The sequence below is a fragment of the Zosterops lateralis genome (genome assembly GCF_965231275.1).
Source record: "Zosterops lateralis genome assembly, chromosome: 14".
NCBI lineage: Eukaryota > Metazoa > Chordata > Aves > Passeriformes > Zosteropidae > Zosterops > Zosterops lateralis.
In genome coordinates this window covers 17783548-17806345 of record NC_139774.1, presented here as the reverse complement: position 1 = coordinate 17806345, position 22798 = coordinate 17783548, and the positions used below count along the sequence as shown (strand labels likewise).

Here is a 22798-nt window from a genome sequence, read left to right as displayed (position 1 = left end):
AGGTACCAAACAGCCAAACAACAGCGCTGGGGGCTTGTCTGGGGCTGCTCACCTCGCACAGGCTGAGGGTTACCCCACAAAAATCAAAACCCTGGAGATAAAAGAGTTGAGTTTGAGAGGTTTGGTCCAACACATCCTCTCTCCAACCAGCAGGAGCTGCCCAGCCCTGCAGAGCCCACCCGGGGCTCGCAGGCACAGGGGGGACACCCCAGGGCAGCTCAGCCCCCACAGCTCGGGGTGCTGAGAGCACCAGGGAAGGCTCTGGGAGCACAGGAGTCCTCCTCAGTGGGACCTTGGGCTTCCTGATGCCCTGCAGGGAATCCTGGCCTTGGTGCCATTCCCGGCCTTCAGCTCAGCCCCTCGGAGCACTCAGAGCACTCAGCACTCCCCTGGATGCTGTTCCATGGTTGGGATGTGGCCTTGGAGCACACCCAGCTCGGGGCTGGGGGGGTCTGTCCGTGTCCCCAGGAGCAGGAGGAGAGGCAGGTCTGGTCCACACAAACATCCAGCAGCACAGGGCTCAGGGCTCAGGGCTCAGGGCTGTGCTCACCCCGGGCACACAGGGGCCTGCAGGACTCCCCATGGATACCATGGAACGCTCAGCAGTGGCTCTGGGCACCCCACAGTTATAGGAACTCCACGTAGTTCTCGGGGATCAGTCCTGTCTTGCCGTTGAGGGTCCCCTCCAGCCAGCCGGGCTCCTGGGATGGGTGAACTGCAGAGACAGGGAAGGGCACGTCACACCTTTGATTTGCATTGGTTTTTTTAATAAAGGAAATGAACAGAGTTAGTTCCTGCTGACCCAAACCATCCTGTGATTCTGTGAACACACCAAGGCATGAAGGGCTCTGTCCCTGCCTGCTCCCTGTGGGACTCCCTGGACTTCCCTTCACCCACTGCAGGCTCCAAATGTGAGCTGTAGGCTCCAAATACTCCCTGGGGCTGCTGGGCTGAGGGAAGTGAAGTATTTGGGGTAAAAACAGGAGCTCAAAACTTCCTCCAGATTTGAGCTGAGACCTCTTGGAGGTTGGAGAGAAGGTGGTTAACTCCACCACATGGTAACTCTGCACATCCCGCCTTGGCCTGGGCCCAGGCTGGGAGGGAAATTGCATTAGGGAACAATCCCAGCGGGAAAGCAAACCCTGCAACCTGATTGTGTGCAACCAGAAACCTGATCAGTCCTCAAAAGCCTTTCTTTATTCAATCAACTCCCAAAAATTCGCTGATTCTGCAGGAGGCAGGCCAGGGTTACGCCTGCAGGCAGAGGAATATCCCCCTCCCACCATAACGGGGGGAAGCCAGTGCTCCAGAGCTCCTGGAGCTCCCTGGGCTCCTGTCACCTTTCAGGGCTGCCCTCAGTCCCTCATTCTGTGTCTGGGCTCAGCTGCAAAAGGCACCAGTTGAGCTGGAGCTCTCCCAGTCCCCTGTGGGTGTTGCTCCCTGTTGCAGCCCCAAACCCTGGCTGGATCAGGCAGCTGCTCAGCCTTGTGCAGCCCCAGGGAAGCTCAAAGTCAAACCAGGACCTGGCTCCAAGTCTTGCCTTTGCTGGGGTTTGTAAAGCCCCTTGATCACAGCAAGATCCCCCCAAGCCAGGCTGGTCCCACCTCAGGTTCTCCAGCCAACGTGAGCCCTGGCTGCACTGCCGAGTGACTGGAACACGCTGTGTACTTTTTCCCTTGAATAATCCATTGATTTTTATCAGCAAACATAATGTATTTAATTCAAACTTGTTCCCCTCCTAGCTGCTCTGATTCCCACGGGCCCTCAGAGGGGAGACCATGTTTATTTATTAGATGACTATGGAGCTGCTTTGGAGAAGGATTGTCTTTAATTCACATGTATTCATTCTCCTCCCCTTTCTGCTGTGTTCGCCTTTATATCCCAGGGCAAAACCAGTGCCTGTGGTAGCAGCCTCCCAAATGACAATGCTTAACATTTAAAAGCCAAGAATGACTTGGAAAGCAGCAAAAAGTTTTGTGTTCACACTGGGATTATAACTAAGCCAGAGCTGCTCAGTTCCACAAGGCACAAACTCTCGGTGCAGGAAACACCAAATCCGTGTTCATTAACATGGTCTGAGTGAGCAAAGCCCACCTGCTCCAGCACTCACATCCAGAGGGGGGGAAAAAAAAAGCACATGTGACTTTCCCATCTCCTGCACAAAACATTACAGCAACATTACCCAGAGTATTTCTGGTGCTGATACCTGGAATCTAATCTCCCCTTCGCAGAACCCCTCTGGGAACGGCTCTGTGTGTGTGGCAAACACTGGGGCAAGGCACAGCTCTGCCTTACACCCAGAGGGGTCTGGAGGCACAGAGGGCTGTGCAGGGCCCCCCCAGGCTGTGAGGCAGGCAGGGGGCAGAGCTGGCTGTGCCCTGAGCAGATCACAGCCCAGCATTTACTCACTCACCATTATCGAAGACGGTGCCGGCAGTGAAGGAGAGTTCAGAGTCGTGCTCAGCCTTGCAGGCGTAGAGTGCACGGGCCTTGCGCAGGGGGGAGCTGCAAGAGAGGCCACAGAGGGTGGGCACAGAGCCCCCCACACCCCTCTGGGGGGCTGTGGGGCTCATGGGGGGGCTGCTGATCTGCTGGGCTCCTCCTGTGCTGCCCAGAGACAGCAGCAGAGGCTGAAGGCTCTCGGGGATGAGGTTTCACCATGATGCCAATCCCAGTTGGCACCACCTGGACTAGAGCCCACACTGGTGCCCAGACAGCACCAGCCCAAGCCAGGACAGCTCCAGGCTCCAGGATTCTGTATCTGAGGGGCCACCACTGACCAGAGGTGGGCACAGAGCAAAGTGGCAGCAGGTGCTGGACTGGCCCCACTCTGCCAAACCCATCCAAGTGCAGCTGCAACCACAAGGAGAATTTGACAGGGAAGAATTAGCACTTTTGGAAGGTTATTTCAAAAGAAGAAAGGCAAGCAGGTCCATGAAGAGTTTGCTGCACCTCTTTAGAGCCTGTACATGAAGGTAAAAAAGATTTAACAGCCGTTAGATTCTGCTCGAAGTGTCAGCGTGCCCACGCTGCAGGGGAGGGAAATGGAGCAGGGAGAGCCAGGAATGGAGCAAACTGCTGGCAGAGAGCAGAAAATGAGGGACCTCAGGGCTCCCCAGGCACAGCACAGGCACACGGAGCTGCACCTGGAGTTCCCACCCATCCCTCCCAGCTTTGGGCTGGAGCAGGGCTGGTGGAAGGCTGTGACACTGCCAGGCTGTGGTGACAGTGACAGTGACAGCGACAGCCCAGGGTGGCCCTGGCCCCTGGAGCAGCCACATCCAGCACTGCTGCTGAGCTGTGACATGGCCAAGGAAGTGATAAAGTGCCCTCAGGAGCTGCTGGGGTGGGGAACAAGGTGTCACCATTTCAGATCAGTGTTTTACCACTTTTTATCTTTCTGAGGACCTGAGGTTCCCCTGAGTTCCCTGGACAAGCCCAGGGAAGCAGCAACACTTCAGGGCAAGAGCAATTCCCCTTCACACCAAACGCAGGTGCTGGGAATGGCTTTGCTGCAAAGAGAGCCCCAGAACGGAGACCTCTCCTCTCCAAATTCCAGCTGCCTGACACGAGCAGTTCCCAAACACTTAAAAAGCAGGATGGGCAAACAATCCTCCCACTCCAGAGGGTCCTTCACTGCCGGGGAGGCACCGCTCACCTGGAGTGCTTGAGACCATCAGATGAGAACCAGGAGGGATTTTCAGGCTCACAGTGCACAATGGCATCTCTGGTGCCAAGGGTACAGCCTTGGGCAGTGCCTGCTCTGGTGCCAGGCACCCCAGGGGGACCCCAGGGGCTGGCACACAGCTCAGCTGCTCCAGGAGCTGCTGGGAATCCTGCACTGGGTCATTGCAGCTCCCAGGAATGATTTCCTCCAGCAAAGCCCAAGGATCTTTATCCTGGGCACAGAGCAGCCTGTGCCACCCTGTGTCCATCACCCTCCTGGGATCCCAGACGAGGCTGTGGGCAGAAAACCAGGGATGGCAGAGCTCTCCAAAGGCTCTTTACTCCTCTCAGTGCACTCCTTACCTGTAGCAGGGCAGAGCAAAGCCAGCAGGAGCTGAGCTGAGCCCAGCAGTGACACTGAGCACAGCTCCTGCTCCCCTGACCCTGAAAGCTCCAGCCAGGGCTCAAGGTGTCCCAAAAGGGGCTCTCCTGGGGCAGGAGGTTTGAAAGCTCCCCTCTTGCTGAGTGCAGACAGCTGTGCTGGGTGGGTTCGAGCAGGATGCCACGGGAAAGGGAAGTGAAGTGGGGGGGAAAACCAGGGAAATTAAACAGAAATAGCAAAAGCAACAAAAAGCCAAGCGAATTGTGCAACAGACCTGATGGGGGATGAGTCGCTGGACGTAGAGGAGGTGGGCATAGGGCTCGATGGTGCAGAGAACATGGGCCAGGATGGTGACAGGGGTGACGTTGGGCTTGGATTCTGAGGGCTGCAAGACATAACCAGAGACCTTATCAACGTGCAACCACAGCAACAAACAGCAACCCAGAGACACGGAGACGACAGCCGACGATAGCGAGTGCCTTGGGAATATTCCCAGCATGAGACACAGCCAGGAAATGAAGTGCCAAGGCCTTGGGAAGTGTTTCAAGGCTGGATCTGCATTTGTCTGGACAACAAGAGATGGATCTTCCAATTAACACCCTCCCTCCATTGCCCCATCCGTGGCACCTGGCACCCTCTGTGTGCCCAGGGTCTGTGCTGGCAGCACGGCCACTTACCTGCCTCGTGCTCCTCCAGGGCTCCCAGAAATAGCTGCTGGTATTTCTGGATGTTAATGATGCCTGTGAGCAGCCTCCACCCCCCTCTGTCTGTCACTTGTGGCGCTCGTACATTCAGCGTATAAAAATGTCATTGATTTTGTTTTCCATGTTTGACATCCCCTTTTCCCCCTTGTGCTGATTCCTGAAGCCAACTGGAGCTGAACACAGTTACTGAACTGGTAATTGCACACAGAAGGTTTTGGGTCCTTCCAAACTGTTTGATTCAGGTCATTCTAAGATTCACCAAAAAGCAATTACAGCACTAAAATACCAGTTTGACTCTTGATCCATTTACTGCTTCTCTGCTGAGCAACTCACTGGCAATCCCTATCCAGTTCAGATTAGAAACTCCATCCCTGATCAAACACCAGAAATCCCTCTCCACACTGCAAATGCCTCTGTAAAAACAAGAAGTTTTGTAAAAGCCTCATGACTTATGTTTTTTTCCTTGAGAGAAGGACAGTAGCTCTGATCACACAGGTCTGTGCTGAGGTGGGGACAGGGAACAACCCCCAGGGTGTTCTTATCCCTCAGCTGGGACCTTCTGGAGTAGAGGGAAGGGATTGAGGGAATGGTGGCTCCAGAATATGTTGAGAATCTCACCCCTACAGGAGCTCAGACCAGCGTTTAACCTTCCCCAGTGTCCTCTGGTGCCACCACAGGGGATATTTATGACATGGATGTTTTCCCCTTGGAAATTGGACCATCTCTGCTTAAGGCCAAACTCTTGGCTGGACTCCTTGCAGAAGCTGTGTCACTGGATTCAACAGACACTGATTAATTCCCTCTGAAATTACAGGCAACACCTTTATTATGTCAGAAGATTACACACGTAGAGAAATGGGATACAGCAGTGAATGACTTCACCAGAGGCTGGAGAACAGGGAATGTCATCAGGCAGGCTACCAACAAGACCCTCAAAACGCTCTGCTAATAGTCATCACCATTTAAAAACAATCCTTTAGCATTTCTATCATCAAAACCATCCATCCTTTGAAAAATGAGTTTTCCATAGTCTTTACCAAACCTGACAGCCATTGGTACTTACCAGATACTCCATCTATTCCCACGCCCAAACAGGAGCTGCTACCAAGGTCACCAAGTCAACCCAATGTGTCCAAATGAACCCTCTGAGTATAAGTTGTTTCAAAGAGATGGTCTAGCAATTCCCTTCCCCAAGAGAAGCCTGGCCAAGGTGGGACATGGAGGGGCTGGGGACCAAAATGTGGCTGAGCCTGTCCTGCAGAGGGTGGCCACCAACACATGGCACTGGGTGTGCCAGGGATGAGGTGACCACTGGGACATGGCACTGGGTGTGCCAGCACTGGGATGGCCACTGGGACATGGCGCTGGGTGTGCCAGGGATGAGGTGACCACTGGGACATGGCACTGGGTGTGCCAGCACTGGGATGGCCACTGGGACATGGCACTGGGTGTGCCGGCATTGGAGTGGCCACTGACCCTGGTCCTCTCCACTGCACAAAGCAATGAAAATCCAATGGCACAAGGCTCCAGGGCTGGAAATTGCTACTGCACTTTTTGAGATGAAATCACGTCAGAAGAATGCAGCTCTCATTGCTCCTCGCGTCGCTCTGTCATCGCTCCACAACTGCCAGCCTGCTCTGCTCATGACAGCAGGGAATGCAACCAGCAGGATTCTCAGAGTTATCAGGGAAAAAAGCCTGAAAGAGCCACCTCTCGGGCCAGCCTCTGCCTAAGAAGTTATCACTAATTTAGAGCAGGATTTTGGTGTGTCTTTGGATCCTTGGTGGCACAGGAAACACTCTGTGCCCAGCAAAGGAGATCAGCATGGTCCTGTGGTGACTGAGCTGCTCCCCAAGTCCTTCCAGAACATTTCCTCAAGCAGAACCCATGGGTAGCTCAGGACCCATCTGAGCTGCTCCCCAGCACTGACAGACCGTGGGCTGTGATGGGTATGGAGGGTTCACCTCCCTCCCATGGAATACAGGTATTTATTTTCATGCTGCTGCTGGAGTATCACCCTCCTGAGCTTATGTGAGTGCCAGACCCGAGTCCTGCCTTGCTGGAGGTGTCAGTGCCCATGAGGGAACGGGCTATCCCGAGGTCTCTGGCGTTTCAGAAAACAGTTTTCTTGTAGGATCCAATTCCTTTTGTTTCTCACAAAAAGAGCAGAGGTGGTGAGAGGCTGGGGGGAAGTTCTGGCTGCTGCCTGCAGGCAGCAAGTGTCAGCTGGATGGTTTTTTTTCCTTCTTCTTACTCGGGAGGGCTCTTCCTGTTGGGTGCACAGTGGAAACAAAACAGAGAAAATTGCTAAGAACCAAAACCATCAGAAGCAGGAAAAAGAGAAATGGCTCAAATTAGAGTCTTCCAAAGTGAGAATGGACCTTTCCCCAGCAGAAGCAGCAGGAGGAACTCCACGAGTCTGTGGCCCAAGGTATCCTGAGGCTCTTGCCCTTCCTGCTGGTCCAGCTGCACCTTGGAAGCAGCAGCTGAGATTGCACAGGGAGGGAGCACTGCTGGGCATGGGCAGGGCCACCTGCACCTTCCACTCCATGTGTCCCTCCAGCAATCCCACTCTTCCAGCAAACACAGCACTTGGAAACGAATTTAGGAGCCAAATCCTCCTCCCTGCCTCCCGTGTCGGCTGCACACGCTGCCTTTCCCATGCAGATGTTCAGTTTGCTGCCCAAACACGTGAAAAAAAAAAAAAAAAAAAAAGGCAGAAACTCTTGTTTCAAGACTCTGCTGGAGTTGCTGGAGCTAAAAAAATTTTTTTTGTGTGATCTCTTCTCCTAACCTGCCTCTTTCATTCCTTTTCCCGTGCCCAGGCTGCCTCTGGCTCTCCTCACCCAGCTCAGCCCCTGAGGCGTGTGCAGCTCTCAGAGCCCCTCTCTGCAGGTCTCCTCTCAGACAACTCCTGCTGCTTTGTTCTCCTGGCCGAGAGGACATCGGCTCCACTTCAAACATGTTTACAACTTGTTTATTTTTTTGTGGAACTCGGGGCTATTTCTGCCACGGCACATCTCCCAGCCATGGATGGGCAGAGCCCACTGATGCATTCCAGCCCTTTCATGAAATCACCTCAAGAACAAACAACAATATTCCCACTCTGACATGATCAGTACCTGACTGCAGCAAAACACATCAAGGACCACCCGGCCCTTTGCTCCCTGATCTATTCCTAGCTGCAGAACATCAGGTTCTTCTCAAAGGTAACAAGAAAAAAAAGACAATTACAGCTTTATGTAATGCCAGAGCACTTCAGCTCTGCCGAAACAAGGACAAAAGTGCAGCTCACCAGCAGCCATGGCTCTGTTGCCTCAATGAAATGGGAGGCAGCCTGGGTTGGGGAAGCTCACGGAGCTCAAGCAGCAGGTCCTAGCAAAGCTTGGAGTGATGGATGGGCTCTAGGAAGCAGCTCCTGGGCACTGGCAGCACCACCCCAGACCTGACCAGCCCACAGGGCTCCAGTCTGGCAGGGCTCTTCCTGTGCTTGGTGCTTTACATGCAAGAAAAATGATGTTAAGCTCTCTGCAGTGTTGCTCTCTCAGGAGTAATGTTGCTGCAAGCTCGTTTGGGCAGAAAAAAATGACACGTTTAAAGAAATAAGCAGCTAAAATGGCCTGTGGTCAGCATCACTTGACTAAACTGGTCCAAAAAAATCTCAAATTCTTCAGTACAGACCTTCCCCACATTTCCATTTACCAGTTTCTCATCTCCATCAGCACAGATTTCAGGCTCTTCTTCCCAACAACACGGACGTGTCCCTCTGTAATCCTGATGACACCCAGCACATGGGTTTGTCTTGTCACTTGGCTGCTTGGCTGATTTCCCACGTGTGGGAATATTTCCCTGCTTTAGTCATTTCATAAACCATCTAAAAGCTTTTTCCAGTTGAATGAGAGAGCCCGGGCTGAGGTCTGACTCTGGGGAGGAGGGCTGGAGCTGCTGTCCCACGTTCCCAGCGCAGACGGATGGTGCTCGATGGTGCAGAGGGAGGAGATGACAGGCCTGCTTTGGTAACAGAATTCTGGCACGGAGCTCAGAGCCTGCTGCAAAGGCTGGAGACAGTGAGGGAGTGAGCAGAGAGTCAGCAGTGGGTGAGTTCTCAGCATGAGCAAGCGCTGCAGGAAGGAAGCTGCAGGAGCAGCCTGGTGCCAGCACAGGTGTCCTCCCGCCAGGTGAGCTCCGGGTGACATCGTGACATCTTAACAGGGAACAGCATTATCAGTAACAGCTGCATGATTTGTTTAAAACTGAGAATTCCCAGTATCACCAGCAAGCCACAGAGCCAGCAGTGACTGCTCTCACATGGCCCCAGCACTGGGACAGGCAGGGGGAGATGGAGGGTCCACACAAACCAACCTGGACAGGACACGGGGTCACAGAAGGGCTGGGACTGGAAAGGGCCTTAAATCCCACCCAGTGCCACCCCTGCCATGGCAGGGACACCTCCCACTGTCTCAGGGTGCCCCAAGCCCCATCCAGCCTGGTCTTGGACTCTTCCAGGGATCCAGGGCCAGCCACAACTTCTCTGGGTACCCCATGCCAAGGCTTCCCCATCCTCACAGGGAATAATTCCTGCCCAATATCTCACTCCACCTTTTGCTCAGCAGTTGCATTTTCTGCTCTATCAATACCCCCCCTCCCTCTTCCTCCCTGCTCAAAAGGCTCTCAGCAGACTCAGAATGAGGCTGGAGGGTTTGCTGCTGAACCGAGTGCTTTCAAACTGTGTTAAAGCTCTTAATTATTAATAGAAAAGTTGTAATGTGGCAGCAGGGAGCCAAAACTGGCAGTTTAGGAGGGAAGTGTTGGTAAATCAGGAGCCAGTGTCTTAGTCATGGCTTCTCCATCGTGCCACAGCTTCTACCATGAGATAATGCTGCAAGGCTGGGGACATTAGTCACCAACAAATTCTGTTTGCAATTAAGCACAACTCAACAGCCCTCCAGAAATCTCACTCCTCTCTGGCATTCAATGCACTGCTATCTTACATCCCCCTGAAAAGAAAACTCTCCCATCTGCCACCCCAACAACCACATGGGATCCTCAGAAAACGAAGGAAATTAAAGTCCCTGTGGGATCACAGCTCCCAGCTCAGCCGTGGGGGGTTTGGGAGGATCAAATATTTGAGCTAAACACATCCTGTGCCCCGGGCAGCCTCTGCCAGCCACAGGCAGCTCCACCTGAGCTCTGTGACCTCCTTTTGGGAGCTGCAGGGGAGCTGAGGGACACAGAACTGTCCTTGCTGCCAGCTGGGGCAGGACAGCCCTGACCCCTGCCCAAGGCTCGGGTGGGTCCAGCCCTGCAGCAGCAGCCACCCTGTGCTGCCCCACTGCCCTGGGAGCCTGGCTTTGGGTGCAGAGGGAGGGCATTTGGTCCTTATCTCCCCTCCTGGGCTGGCAGAGCTGTTCTGCTGCAGGGAGCCAGGAGAGACATCAGGATGGCCCAAGAAAGGCAATGGGGGATGTCCCAGAGGAAAACAGTGCTCTGCCCCCACCCCAGGAGGGCACAGATTTTGGGAGTCCCCCCACGAGCTGGCACTGTCAGCTCTCCAAAGGGAGAGAGAGGTTCTTTTCACATTTTAAGCAATTTCTAGAAATGAGCAGAACAGTCATTCCCCACCGTAAAAAATTCATTCCTGGCTAAGGAATATTCCCCACACAACTTGACAGGAGGCCACTTCCAGGCTCAGATCCCAACAGAAAACAAAGACAGTTTCTTTGAGCCTCATCAACTCTCATTTTTGAGCATGTAAATCTCCTCCCTGCAGCACGAGGAGCCAGCACTGCCCACGGAGGGCACACACAGTGGGAAAAACAGTGGGGATTGCTTGGGCCTGAGAAGGTGATTTAGGAACAAATGGATGAGGAAAGCCACTGCATAATAATTTTCTGCGTTTTCCTGGTTTCCCTGATTTCATTTTGTCCATTTGGCCTGGTGCTGCTTTGCTCTGCAGCATTCTGCAAACACTCTCAGTTAGGAGAGCTGATCAGAGCATTTCACTGCAAACCCCAAAGACCACAACACTGAAACACTCCAACTCGATCATCTTTATCAAAAGAAACGCCACATTAGCTCTGCTCTTTCTTTTTTCATCTTTTTTTTTTTTTTTTTCACTTAAAACCATCAAACTTTGCAATAACATTTTTGCCTGAGCAGGTCTAAGCAGCAGAACTCTCCTCCTGCAGCCCCACAGCCCCTCCCTGTGCAGCCCAGCTGGGAGGTGTGAGCACCACAACCCTCCCCCTTTACTGGCCCAGCCTCAGCTCCTCTCCCTGCCATCAAGCTGGACATGTAACCTTGGAGAACACCCTTCCCAGTAACCAAATACAGCAAAGATTAATACAGTCAATTCACTTTTTTACTGGTTGGGTATTTTTCCACTTCTTATTTCTGGTGTTTTCCCAAATCTCCCCTGTGCTGCACCCACTGCTGTGCTGCCCACCCAGCACTTCAACCCAACCCAACCCAACCCAACCTCCTGCTCGAGCAGGGGCTGGAAGGGACCTTAAAGCTCATCCAGTGCCACCCCAGCCATGGGCAGAGACACCTTCCCCTGTCCCAGGCTGCTCCAAGCCCCAGTGTCCAGCCTGGCCTGGGATCCCACAGCTGCTCTGGGCACTCTCACCATCCATCCAGGGAAGGATTTCTTCCCTCTATCCCACCTAACCCTGGCTCTAGGCAGTGGGAAGCCATCCCCATTGTCACTCCAGACCTTTGTCCAAAGTCCTTCTCCAATTCTCCTTTTGGCTCTGAGCTGTCCCTGAGCCTTCTCCTCTCCAGGAGCAGCCCCAGCCCTCCCAGCCCAGCTCCAGAGCATGTTTGTGGCCAAAGAAGGGGATAAACTCCCCCTGCTCCTCGGGCTCCCCCAGGGTCTGCAGTGTGAGCCCTGGGCACTGTCTGGAGCAGGGAACATTCCCATCCCTGACCTCTCTTCCCTCTCCCCACTCTCCCCCTGAGCTCAGCCCAGTCTGAGGGAATTTCCCCAGCCCCAGGGGTGACACAGCTGCTGCCACTCATGTTTTTGAGTGCAGAAAACACCAAAAGATGGCTCAGTCCTCCTTTCTCCCAGCAATTCCCTTCCCCCTGGCCAGGCAGGACACCTTCCCTGCAGGATCCCTCACTGGGGGGCTCAGTGCCAGCCCTGGGGCTGCTGACAATGTCCTGGCTTAGCACTGCCCTGTCACCAGAGTCTGCACAGCCACCAAGGGATTGGGTTACCCCCAGGTGAGGGGAAAGCGCTGCCCTGACAGCCCCAGCTCATCCAGGAGATTAATTAGACACCAGGATCTCCTTTCAGAGGAGACACGATGTGCAGCCCTGTTCCCCGCGGTGCTTTGGGGGGGAATTGTCAGCCTTTAGCTGGGAAATGGGATAGGGAGGGATGGGGGTCCCCATCTGAACCCCACTCACATCCCCAGGGCCATGGGGGAGCTCTGTGATGCTTTCAGCACTCCCAGGGCTGGTTTCAGCACTCCCAGGGCTGGCTTGCTGTGCCTGGAGCCCAAAAACACTCCCAGAGCCGTCAAAAGACTTTTACAAGCAAGAGGCTGGGCTACGTCCCTGGGTTTGAATTTGATCTCCCTGCAAAAAAAGAGGAACCAAAGAACGCACTCGGCTGTTTCTTTGCCGTATTTCATCTGGAGGTGACATTTATAGGTGGCAGGAAGACCCAATGTACCGTCGTTTTTGCTTTCAGCAGGCTCAATGAAAGGTTTGGCCGGGCTCACACTTGAGATTGTGCCCAAAGGAAATTCGGACACCGACTGGGAGAGGGGCTGGAACTGGGGGCTGAGCAGGCAGAACACCCCAGGACCCCAAAATCAAAGGGGGGAAAAGGCAGACAGGGAAAGGAGAAAGAGAAGAAGAGATGCCTGGGCAGCAGGATGATGCTCCTGAGCTCCACAGCTGAGCACACACAGAGTGCCTGTGACTGCCCCAGGGAAAGCTTTGGTGGAGCATCTTTGATTCCTGCATCCATCCATCCATCCATCCATCCATCCATTCATCCATCCATCCCCCACAGCGACTGGGATGGATTTCAAACCCTGCTCCATTTGAAAGTAAAATTTCCACTAGCCAATATTTGTTTGAGGCAGTTTCTTTGAAGAAGATGCTGCTATGCAGCGATCTCCACACTAATTACAGGAATTAGCAAAGCAATGGAGTGCAAGATCTCTCTTTTTTTTTTTTTATTTTTTTTTTTCCCAAGGTTTTCCAGAAAGCTGCCTCTTAAACATCGTGTGCTGCTGAAGTTTAAGGTGCTTTTTTAGAAGCCTTAGCAAGGAAATCTAAATTAATTCAGCCTTAGATGTTCTCAGAGCACCACCCAAATAGAACAGTGCTCTCTTCAAAGGCTGAAACATCTGAGGAGCCTCCTGAGGGGCAGCACTGGGGGAAGAGCTGTGGATGGTGGGAGTCGAGGCTGCAGGAGCTGTGGGGTGGCCTGGAGTGTGGAGCCTCTGAAGAGGCCGTTTGTCTGTCCATCTGCCTGTCCATCTGTCCATCTGCAGCACAGCCATGGCCAGGACAAGGCAGAGGGTTCAGAGGCAGCCCCAATTCCTGCTGGGGCAGGAGTGATGCTCCCAGCCTGACAAATCACCTTTGTTTGAATGGATGAGCTGGGAGAAAATATTTTGATATATGACCACTGGGTCACACGGGGCTGGCCACAGGGCTGGAGATTTGTTTTATGAGAGTATTTGGCTCCATTTTCAAGTTCAATTTGTGGAAAGTTTCTAGACCGAGAGCTGACTGGAAAGAGAAGGAGCTGAACCTTTGCACAGTTGTTGTGCCAAGCTCCAGGGCCCGTGGAAAGCCCACAGAGCAGGAAAACAGATCCCACCTTTTCCTCCTGTGAGCTCAGGGCAGCACACAGAGATGCTGGGGCAGGCAGGGTCCTACTGCTGGGGGCTTTTCTTACCCAAATACCCCCAAAACATCCCACCTCCAATGGGAATTTGTCCCCAAACCAAGCCCTGCTCCTGTGGCCACCAGCACTGCTCTTTTCCACACATCTTAAAATACCTCATCAAGGACACAGATGCTTAGAAAATAAATCCTGGATTATTTACACACAAGGGAAAGAAATCATTGAATCATTAAGGTTGGAAAAGACCTCCAAGATCATAAAGTTCAACCTTCTATATGAAATCTGTATATATACATGTATATATATATAGAGAGAGAGATACAAATTTAAAGATTATATGGCCATCAGCAACTAAGCCTCAAGTATATTTATCTGTGGAGTCTACTGAGTTTGCTGCCTGTGTTTTCCATGAGCCAGGTTTGAGGACGTTTGCCAGAGCCCTGAATCACTCTGGTTTATGGAGCTTTCTCACCACAGGCATGATCCAGGACTCCCAAGCTAAAACTGCTCTAAAAGAAACAAATACACAGACACCCTCACAACAGTCTGCACCAAAAAAAAATAAATAAGTCATGAGATAGTTTGGATGTTATGTCATCTGGAATGGGCCAAGCAGCAGACTGGGAATTTTAGGAGATTTTTTTCTCAAGTGAGAGGACTGGGAGAGAGGCGGGTTCTGTTCTAACCTGGCAGCAACCTCTGCTCCTCCTGAGCACAAACCAACCCTGTCTGAGGCACAGAAAGTGCCAACCCTGAGCAGCCACACGAGGAGGTAAGGGAGATGAAATAATCAAGTACCCTGACCCTGCCTGGAAGGCAAAACTTCAGGCAGGAAAAGTCTGGATTGAGGATCCAGGCTTGGGGACCACCCAGGGCACCTCCTGCAGCAGCTCCAGCCATCCCACCCTGCTGGAACCACAGGAATTGGGGTGTCAAAGCTCCTGTCCCAGCCTAGGACACAGCTGGGAACTGCTCTGCTCCTCTTGAAGAGCAATCTAGATAAGGCTGTTCTGATTACAAGATTTTACCTAATCCCCCAAAAATGCCATTTATTGTTTGGCGGCCCCAAGATCCGCCCCTCGGGGCTGGCCTTGGCCATCCAAACCCACATCAGGCAGAAGACCAGAGTTTTGGGCTCTGGGCTGAGCTTGGAGTGGCTGCAGGGAGCAGGATGGAGGGAGACAATCCCCAGTTCCCAGCTGGGGCTCCCTGCAGCCACCCAGGGGGTGCTGGGGGGTCAATGCCCCCAAGGAAGGGCAGCAGGGGACACAGCAGCAGAGGAGGGTCCCCAGGGAGCCCCAGCCCTGCTCTGCTGGCCCCAACACGCCTCTCCCAGCTCTTGGCTCGCTCTGGGGCCATGGTGGCTCCCGGCCAGGCGGCCACAATGCACTGGAAGGAAGAAGAAACAGCTTTGTTTTGCCCGAAGCCTCGCAATTAATCAAGTTCCTATTTCCTCACAGTCCCACGTTCCCCACCCCAAATGCACCAGGCAGCTCCGGCCATGGCAGAGCCCCTGAGCCGAGCACAGGGTTTGCTTTTCGTGTGAACAGAGAACCAGAAAATGAAATTAGAGTGAAATAGAAACGTCTTTGCTACAGTGAGAACCACTCAGGGCCTTTGGAGTCCAGCGCAAGATGGGAACCTCTGGAGCAGCCCCATCCCCTGGGCACCACCCAGGAGGAGCACACAGAATCAATCCCAGAGCCATTCAGGCTGGAAATTATCTCCAAGAGCATCAAGTCCCAGCTGTGCCTGATCCCCACCTTGTCCCCAGCCCAGAGCACTCAGTGCCACCTCCAGGGACGGGCACTGCAAACCTCCCTGGGCAGCCCCTGCCAAGGCCTGGCCACGCTTTCCACAGAGAAATTCCTCCTGATTTGGACTCCTCTGAGCACAAGTCACTGTTTTTATAGTGACACACTGCAAAAAACAAAACACCAGTTGCATTTTCCTGGCCTTTTTCCAAATTAAAGTGGGGCTGAGTATCAGGGTGGGAGGAGAGCGGGTGAGAATCCAGGTTCCCCAGGGACAGCAGCACTTGATTTATGAGCAAATCTCTTAAACAGAAGTCCCAGAGATGCCATTTCTGAGGGACATTCCCAAAGTGGCTGCCGGGAAGGCAGGATGAGGGTGGGACCTGCTCCTGTGCCTCTGCACCTCTAATTGCCACTATTCTTCAGGAATATAAACAACAGGAGCCGTGGAGCAGAGAGCCGTGAAAGCTCAGCAGAACACGGGCCTGGGAGCACAGGGAGAGGAACTGGAGGTCAGGCAGGGCAAGGACTCATTCCTGGCTCAGCACAGCCCCTCTGGATGGGGACAGATGGGCAGGCACAGCACAGCAGGCACAGCTGGGCTCTCCTGCAGCTCCCCAGGAGAAAAACCAGCAGCACTGAAAGGTCTGTTTGCTCCACCTCACCTGTTTTTGCTTTCCTGTGTCCCAGCTGATCATTGTCAAAGTTTACCTGCATTTTTAAGGGATCATTTTTCCAAAAGGAATCCTACCCTCTCCTGTTTGATCCATTGCCCCATCCCTGGCAGTGCCCAAGGCCAGGCTGGACAGGGCTTGGAGTAACCTGGGATAGTGGAAGTTGTCCCTGCCCATGGGATAGAGGAGCTTGAAGGTCATTTCAAACCAAAGCAGTTGTTGGTTCCATGGCTCTGGGATGCTGCACTTGGATTTGGGATGGTGAGGGCCTTCAGAGCAATGAGAGGAAGGTGCAGCATCACCCCAGTCCCATGGCTCTGTGTCTCCTGTCCCACAGCTCCCTCCCAGCCACTTACAGAAGTCTCTGATGGAGACAGTGATTTTTGAAATTTCTTTCATTTTCAAGCACGGAAAGAGAAATGTTCAATTTTAACTGGGATGCCTAATGAAGATTTATTTATGTGGGAATAACTACTCTTCCTTGGAGTAACTGGGTTATTTTTTCATGACCACTGGACCTTAGATCTGCTCCTCATTTCTTTCCATACCCACAGAGGGCAAGAAATAGCCATACTTGGTCAGTGAGAAAATGAAATTAAATGCAAATAGACGTGTACTAACTAAATCTGTGTTTCCCAAGGTTATTATTTCCCTAAATGCCAAGTCCCTGGGGTGAAGGAGGGGCAGGGCTGGCAGTGTGGGGGCTCAGCCTGGCCATGGCCCCATCCACCAGTGCCCTGGGCCTGGGGGTGAGGATGGGCACCAGCACTGGGAACATCCAGGCCTGGAGGGAGGGATGAACATGGGGAGGGTGTGAAACTGGTTGTATTTCCTTGGCTGGAACCAGCCAGTGCCACCCCAGCCATGGCTGGGACACCTCCCACTGTCCCAGGCTGCTCCAAGCCCCAATGTCCAGCCTGGCCTTGGGCACTGCCAGGGGACAGGGGAACCACAGCTTGTCTGCCCACTCTGCCAGGGCACAATTCCTCCTCAATATCCAAATCAATTCCTCCCCAATATCCCTATCAGTATGAAGCCATTCCCTCGTCCTTGCCCTGCCCCAGCTGAAGAACACATCTCTGCTGGAACTCACTGCTTTCTGCTCCATGCCTGGCTGCTTTCTAAGGAAATGCTGTCTGCAGGGGCAGCACGAAGACACCCAGCAGGACACACAAACAGGACACAGAAACCTGCTGGGACACAGAAACCCTGCTCTGGACACAAATCCCTGCCCAGAGTTTGGTGGCCCCAGTGCTGGGGCAGTGACAGCTCCTGGCACGGGACAGCAGCTCTGCTGACTCACCCAGTACAACTCCTGCCCAGAGCAGTTTTTCCATAAAAATAAACCCAGCCCTAATAAATAAATTCATTCCCATCGTAAAAGCCCCATTGGTGGCTGGGAAGGAAAAGCCTGAGCCTTGCAGCAAAATAATTTCCCTCTGCACTGGAGACTCTGCACTGTGCTCCAGGGAAAGCAGATAAGAGCCCATTTCCCTGGGGAGGGGGACAGGGGGACCAGCACCAAGTGAGGAACCTCAGCCCAGCACAGGCACTGCTGCAGCAGAGTTTGGGAGGATGTGACACTCACTCACAAGGGGGATTTAGGAACTGGCACAGCTCCTGGCACAGCAGACCTGGGGGATACACGAGCATTTAGCAGGGAGCCAAGGGCTTTTGTAAACAGAAGCTCAAACAAACATCTCTCGTTTCACAGATGGTGCTCACAATTTACAGCTGGCACGTTTAAAGGCCACCTCGGACACGTTGGTGCTCACGGCCACAAATGGGACACAAGAAACACCCCAGGCCTGCAACGATTGCTCTCCCTCTGAAATCCACAGGAGTTATTTCCACAGGAATATCAGTGAGACTCCTTAGTAGGAATGAAGAACATCAGAATGACCCAGCTCCTTTCCCTGCAGCTCCCCAGTTTGGGTGAGCACAGGCTCCCAGCTCAGCCCCCAATGCACTGACAGCCCCTCCTGAACAGCTCCCAGCACAACAGCCCTGCTCCACAGCTAAAAATTACACAAAACTGTGAAGAACAGCAGAAAAAAACCCAAACTGCTGAAGCAGAACTCAGGGATAGGTGTCACAGGGCCAACAGAGGATTTGGCAGTGTCTGAAGGAGCACAAACCCCAAGGCTCCTCCTGCCCCTCCCCATGGCCACAGATGCTGACTGGTAATTCCAGGGCAGCCCCAGAACCCCTGGCAGGGCAGTAGGAGCTGCCCCAGCCCTGGGCAGAGAGCGTGGCTGCCCCAGGCAGAGCCCACATTTCTCAGCTGCCTGGACAAACAGAAGTGTCTTTATGGGACATTATTTGGGCAGCCCCGCGGAGCGGCCGGACACTGGCACCATTCACACACCCTGCCCTGGGCCAGCCTGCAGGGCAGGGCTGGGGACAGACCCACTGCTGGCAGCCCTGTCACCCTCCTCATCCTCACACTGCAAACCCAGCCCCACCGAGGGCAGAACCCCATGGAGCTCTCAAAAACACAAGCAAGCAGGGGGAGTGACATCCACACACATTTAGACAGAATAAAATCAAGTTAGATGCTTCACTTCTCACTGAGAGATTGGATTAAAGACATTTAATTTAAATATTTGGGGTCACAGAGAATATCTGCCCTGTGCTATTAACCCCTCTTAAGATTCATATTTCAACCTTTAGCTCAACACAGAGCAAAACCCCATATGTTCCTGCATGTGCAGGAATTATCTCATAATCACTGGACTTGTGGAAAAGCACCAAATGGCACCAGCACTGTCAGAGGCACGAGCTGCCCTGCTCAGCCCTGCTCCACTCACAGAACTAAAGGCTCTGTAACTGGCACAAGCACCTGGTTCAGTGCCAGCCTGCTCACCTAATCCCACGGGAACAGCACGGTGCCTCCGCTCCCCAGAGCCTCACACAGCTTTAACTGGGTTATTCTGCTCAATTCCTTTGGAACTTCTGCTGAGAAATAAATCATTAGGAAAAGGCAACTGTTGGAATCTGAAAAGCTGCGAATTTGGCAACCAATCCTTGTAAGGTCCCAAACCTCATTCTGTGACAAGACACACCATTTCCCCTTTGAAAGATAAACTAAAATCATCCTGTTGGGGGAATAGGATGTGACTGATTCCAAAGCTTCAACCAGGCATGAGAGAGAGAAGCATCTTTACTCTGTATGTAAAGCACAGCCTTATTTTGGAGGTTGTCCTACCTTTGGGTGGTGTGTCCTGCCTCCAGGGCTCTCCTGCTGGGGAAGATCCCCACGGGGCAGGCACAGCACAGGGCTGGGCACACTGAGGAGAGGCTGCTGGGGGGCTGCTGCAGCTCAGGCTTTATTTAGTGGCAGGAGGAGGATGATGATGAGGAAGCAGAGCAGATGGTGAAGCTGGATGAAGCCTGTGTCTGTTCCACACTTACCTTCCTGCCTGGGAGTGCCATCCTGAACGCTGGAATGAACATCAAACCCAAATCCCAACCCAGCCAACCAACAGTGTCACTACATCCACAGCACTGAGCCCCCACTGGCACCCAGCTACCCCTGCCTGCCCTCAGGGCACAGGGATTGCTTTGGATGAGGAGGAACTGGGAGTGTCTGGGGCCATGGGAGGGGTGGGAAGGATGGTGTCCCTGCACTGGGGTGCTCTGGGAGGGGAGTGACATTCCCAGTGCCCACCCCAGGGATGCACAGGGCACCTTCACCTCCCCAGGATCTCCTCAGACCAAGCTCCAGGGCGTGCCTGTGTGCCTGGAGCTTCATCTCCTGGAGATCTGAGCACATCTTCACATGGCAGGGAGGGGAGTTCTGTGGGAAAATGCTGCAGGAGCAGCAGGAAGGAAATTCCCCCAGCGGAGCCGCCATCGCGAGGGCTCCACCACAGCAGCTTCGGGGACTGCAGAAATAACCCTGCCCTCCCCAGGGAGCCATGGCTAAGGTCACTGCTTTTTCCCTTGAACTTTCCAGATGAAGGAAGCAATAGCAGAAGCGACAGCGTGGATTTGGCCGGAGATCAACTGTACTGACAACAGTCACAGGATTGAAGTCAGAAGAAAAAGTCCTTTGTGCGTGTTGGAGTTATCACCAGATGGGCCGGGCAGCACTGGGGAGTTCTGCTCAAAAATATTCCACATGGGCAAAACCATCAGAGCTGGAACCCATGGCAGATGTGTGACCAATTCCCCTGCTTAGTCTCAGTTAAAAATGGAGGGGAAGTGTTTGGTGCCCATTAAAAATTAACATGTTAAATTGTATTCTTCAGCAAACTGCTGAGGTTGAGAATAAGAAACAACTCTGATTAAAGATTAAGGATGGAGAGTCTATAAAACACTAATTACCATTGTACTTACAGGGAATTTGGCCTGTTGGGCTTAATTACTTCTAGTTCAAGATCACTCGAGTTGAGGCTGGGCTGGGGAGCGCTGTTGGAGTTGAGGAAGCTGTTTACATTTGAAGAGATGACAGATTCCAGGCTGGAGTTGAGGATGCTGTTCCTGTTCTCCTCTAAAAAACACCAAAACCCAAGAATCATCAGCTGCCACTGCAGACAAAGTGAAGAGCAAATGGCTGTGAAGCATCCCCAGGAAACTCTGTGCCAGTGCAGACAGGGGCATCTCCCCAGAGCTCAGAGTTACTTACAGACACATTAAACCACAAGAAATACCAGGTACTCTTTGGCTCTTTTGGGTTTAAATCCAAAAAATGAATCCATTTAAATGAACACCATTTTTAGTATGAAAATACACATTTTTCTGAAGGTATTAATATTTTACATTCCCAAAGGTGTCCAAAATGCCACAACCTGAAAGAATTTGAAATGTAAGCTATGTACAGGAATGGATTTGTGTGACTGGATGGATGGAGTGTTTGGGTGACAGAGTAGGACAACACCTTAGATCAGGAACAGGGCAGATCACTCAGCTAAAGTTCCTTCAGCCTCACATTTGGCACCAACTACTGTTTCTCCTTCCTGCTCAGTTCTGAAAGGGGAAAAGGATGGATCTCTGCTCTATTTTATTTTGGCTCAGCTCCTCCAAAACGCAGAGCAGCAGTGGAGCAGAAGTTTGCCTTTGGATCTGATGTGGAATGGGATGTGCTGGACCTGCCCCAGTTCTGGGGGAGCTGCCACTGCTCTGCTGACACACCCAGAGCATCTCAAATATTCCCATTTCCCTCCATCCCAACTCCTGGGAGACCTCCCCATTGTTTGTGGGGCACTGACAATGTCCTGCCTCTCAAAGAGCCACCACAGCACGGGGGCCTCTCCTCGGGTCACCGAAAATCCCATTAACTCATTTCCAGGAGATGCCTTTGCCATTGGAGCAGTAATTGCAGTTGTGAGAAGCAATTAGCAACACTGAGGGCACAGAGCAGCCCCGGGCAGAGGGAGAATTCTGGGATGCTGCTTTCCTGAAAGACAGGCACCAGCTGGACAACACACAGTCCTACTTCAAGGATACTTCTCTCCAAAACTATTTTTCCAGTGCAGAATAACATGGTCAAACTACAAGCCAAAAGCATGTAATGGTAGGGAATCCTTGCTCCCAATCCCTTTAAATTCCATATTTTTTTGAGTGAGAATGTGCCATATTAATTTATATTTATATTTATATTTATATTTATATTTATATTTATATTTATATTTATATTTATATTTTATAAAGAGGGGTAATAGAGTGCAAGAGGAACTCCTGGGTTGTGTGAAAGGTCAATCCTGAGCACACAGCAAAAAGGAACTGCCTGTCAAACAGCCTGGCAGGAGGGTTGTGTTGTCTTGTTGGGGCAGCTCTGCCACCACTGCAAAGGGAAATGCCACATCAGCCAAAGGGTTGTGGCTGCCCAGAGCAGAGTCCAAAGCTCCTTGTCCTGCTCCTCCTCTGGAGCTGCTGCATTTCCCAGGTCCCTGGACAGAATCAGAAGCTGCAGGGCAGCAGGACAGGGCTTGGTTTAGCCCAGGTTGAGTTTATCTTCCAGAGATGAGCCAAGGATGTGTGATGATGATGCTGAAACTGGATTTCATTAATCTTCAGCTGCAATGAGCCACCTTGGGAACAAGCAGCACAGACATTTCTCTGTCCCCAGCTCTGAGAGAGTTGAACCCTCAGGGCTCAGAGTGCACCAGCACCATGTGAGGAAAAAGATGATCCATGGAGGAGACAAAGAGGCCAAAGTGAAGAAAAGTGAAGAAAATCAGAGCACTGACCTCCACAAATACTGCCAGGCAGATGTAATAGCCAGCAGATGAAAAAAAGAAAGAAATCCAGCTGTCTAAAGACCTAAAAAACCCCAAATCCCTCTGGTTCTGCTTCTGCCAGAGCAGGTTTTGGGCAGCCCACGAGAGGCCACCTGTAGAGAGTGGCCAAGGGCAGGGAGTGCCTGTGCTGAGCCCTGAGGAGCTGCCCTGAGCCCCAGAGGGGACTGACACCAGCTCATTATTTGCAAACATCTCCTGCCCAAGGCTGAAGGCTGGGAATAAGCTCCATAAGCTTGGCAGCTCATGTGGATTGTCCCTGTAATCTCCACAGCACCCACGAGCCAAGAGCAGCTCAGAGTCCCCGAGAGCCACAGAGCTGAGACTCAGCTCAGGGGGAAGGGAGAGCAATGGCAGAATGTGAAACTCCTGCTTTATTTGATTTCCTCCTTTTTAAAAAGGCTGAAACTCTGCTTCATGTTTTTGAAAGCTCATTCTTTGCTGGAAGATTTAATTTGGTCTTACAGCAACAAGAGCAGAGCTGCCCATCAGCTCAAGAGAATT

The 22798-nt window shown here is 52.5% G+C and overlaps 1 protein-coding gene across 2 annotated transcripts in view; it reads right to left on the bottom strand.

The window, feature by feature from the left end:
• Window positions 1-184: 184 nt before the first annotated feature.
• ARHGAP26 (Rho GTPase activating protein 26) overlaps window positions 185-22798 on the bottom strand; it is a 101383-nt gene continuing 78769 nt past the window's right edge. Inside the window, exons 20-23 of one of the 2 annotated variants that reach the window (XM_083871965.1) lie at window positions 20394-20547; window positions 4323-4433; window positions 2414-2505; window positions 185-715 (exon numbers count right to left, since the gene is read on the bottom strand). In XM_083871965.1, the coding sequence (XP_083728091.1) occupies window positions 627-715; window positions 2414-2505; window positions 4323-4433; window positions 20394-20547 (446 nt within the window). In that variant the 3' untranslated portion in view covers window positions 185-626. The other variant, XM_083871966.1, reaches the window with a different exon arrangement.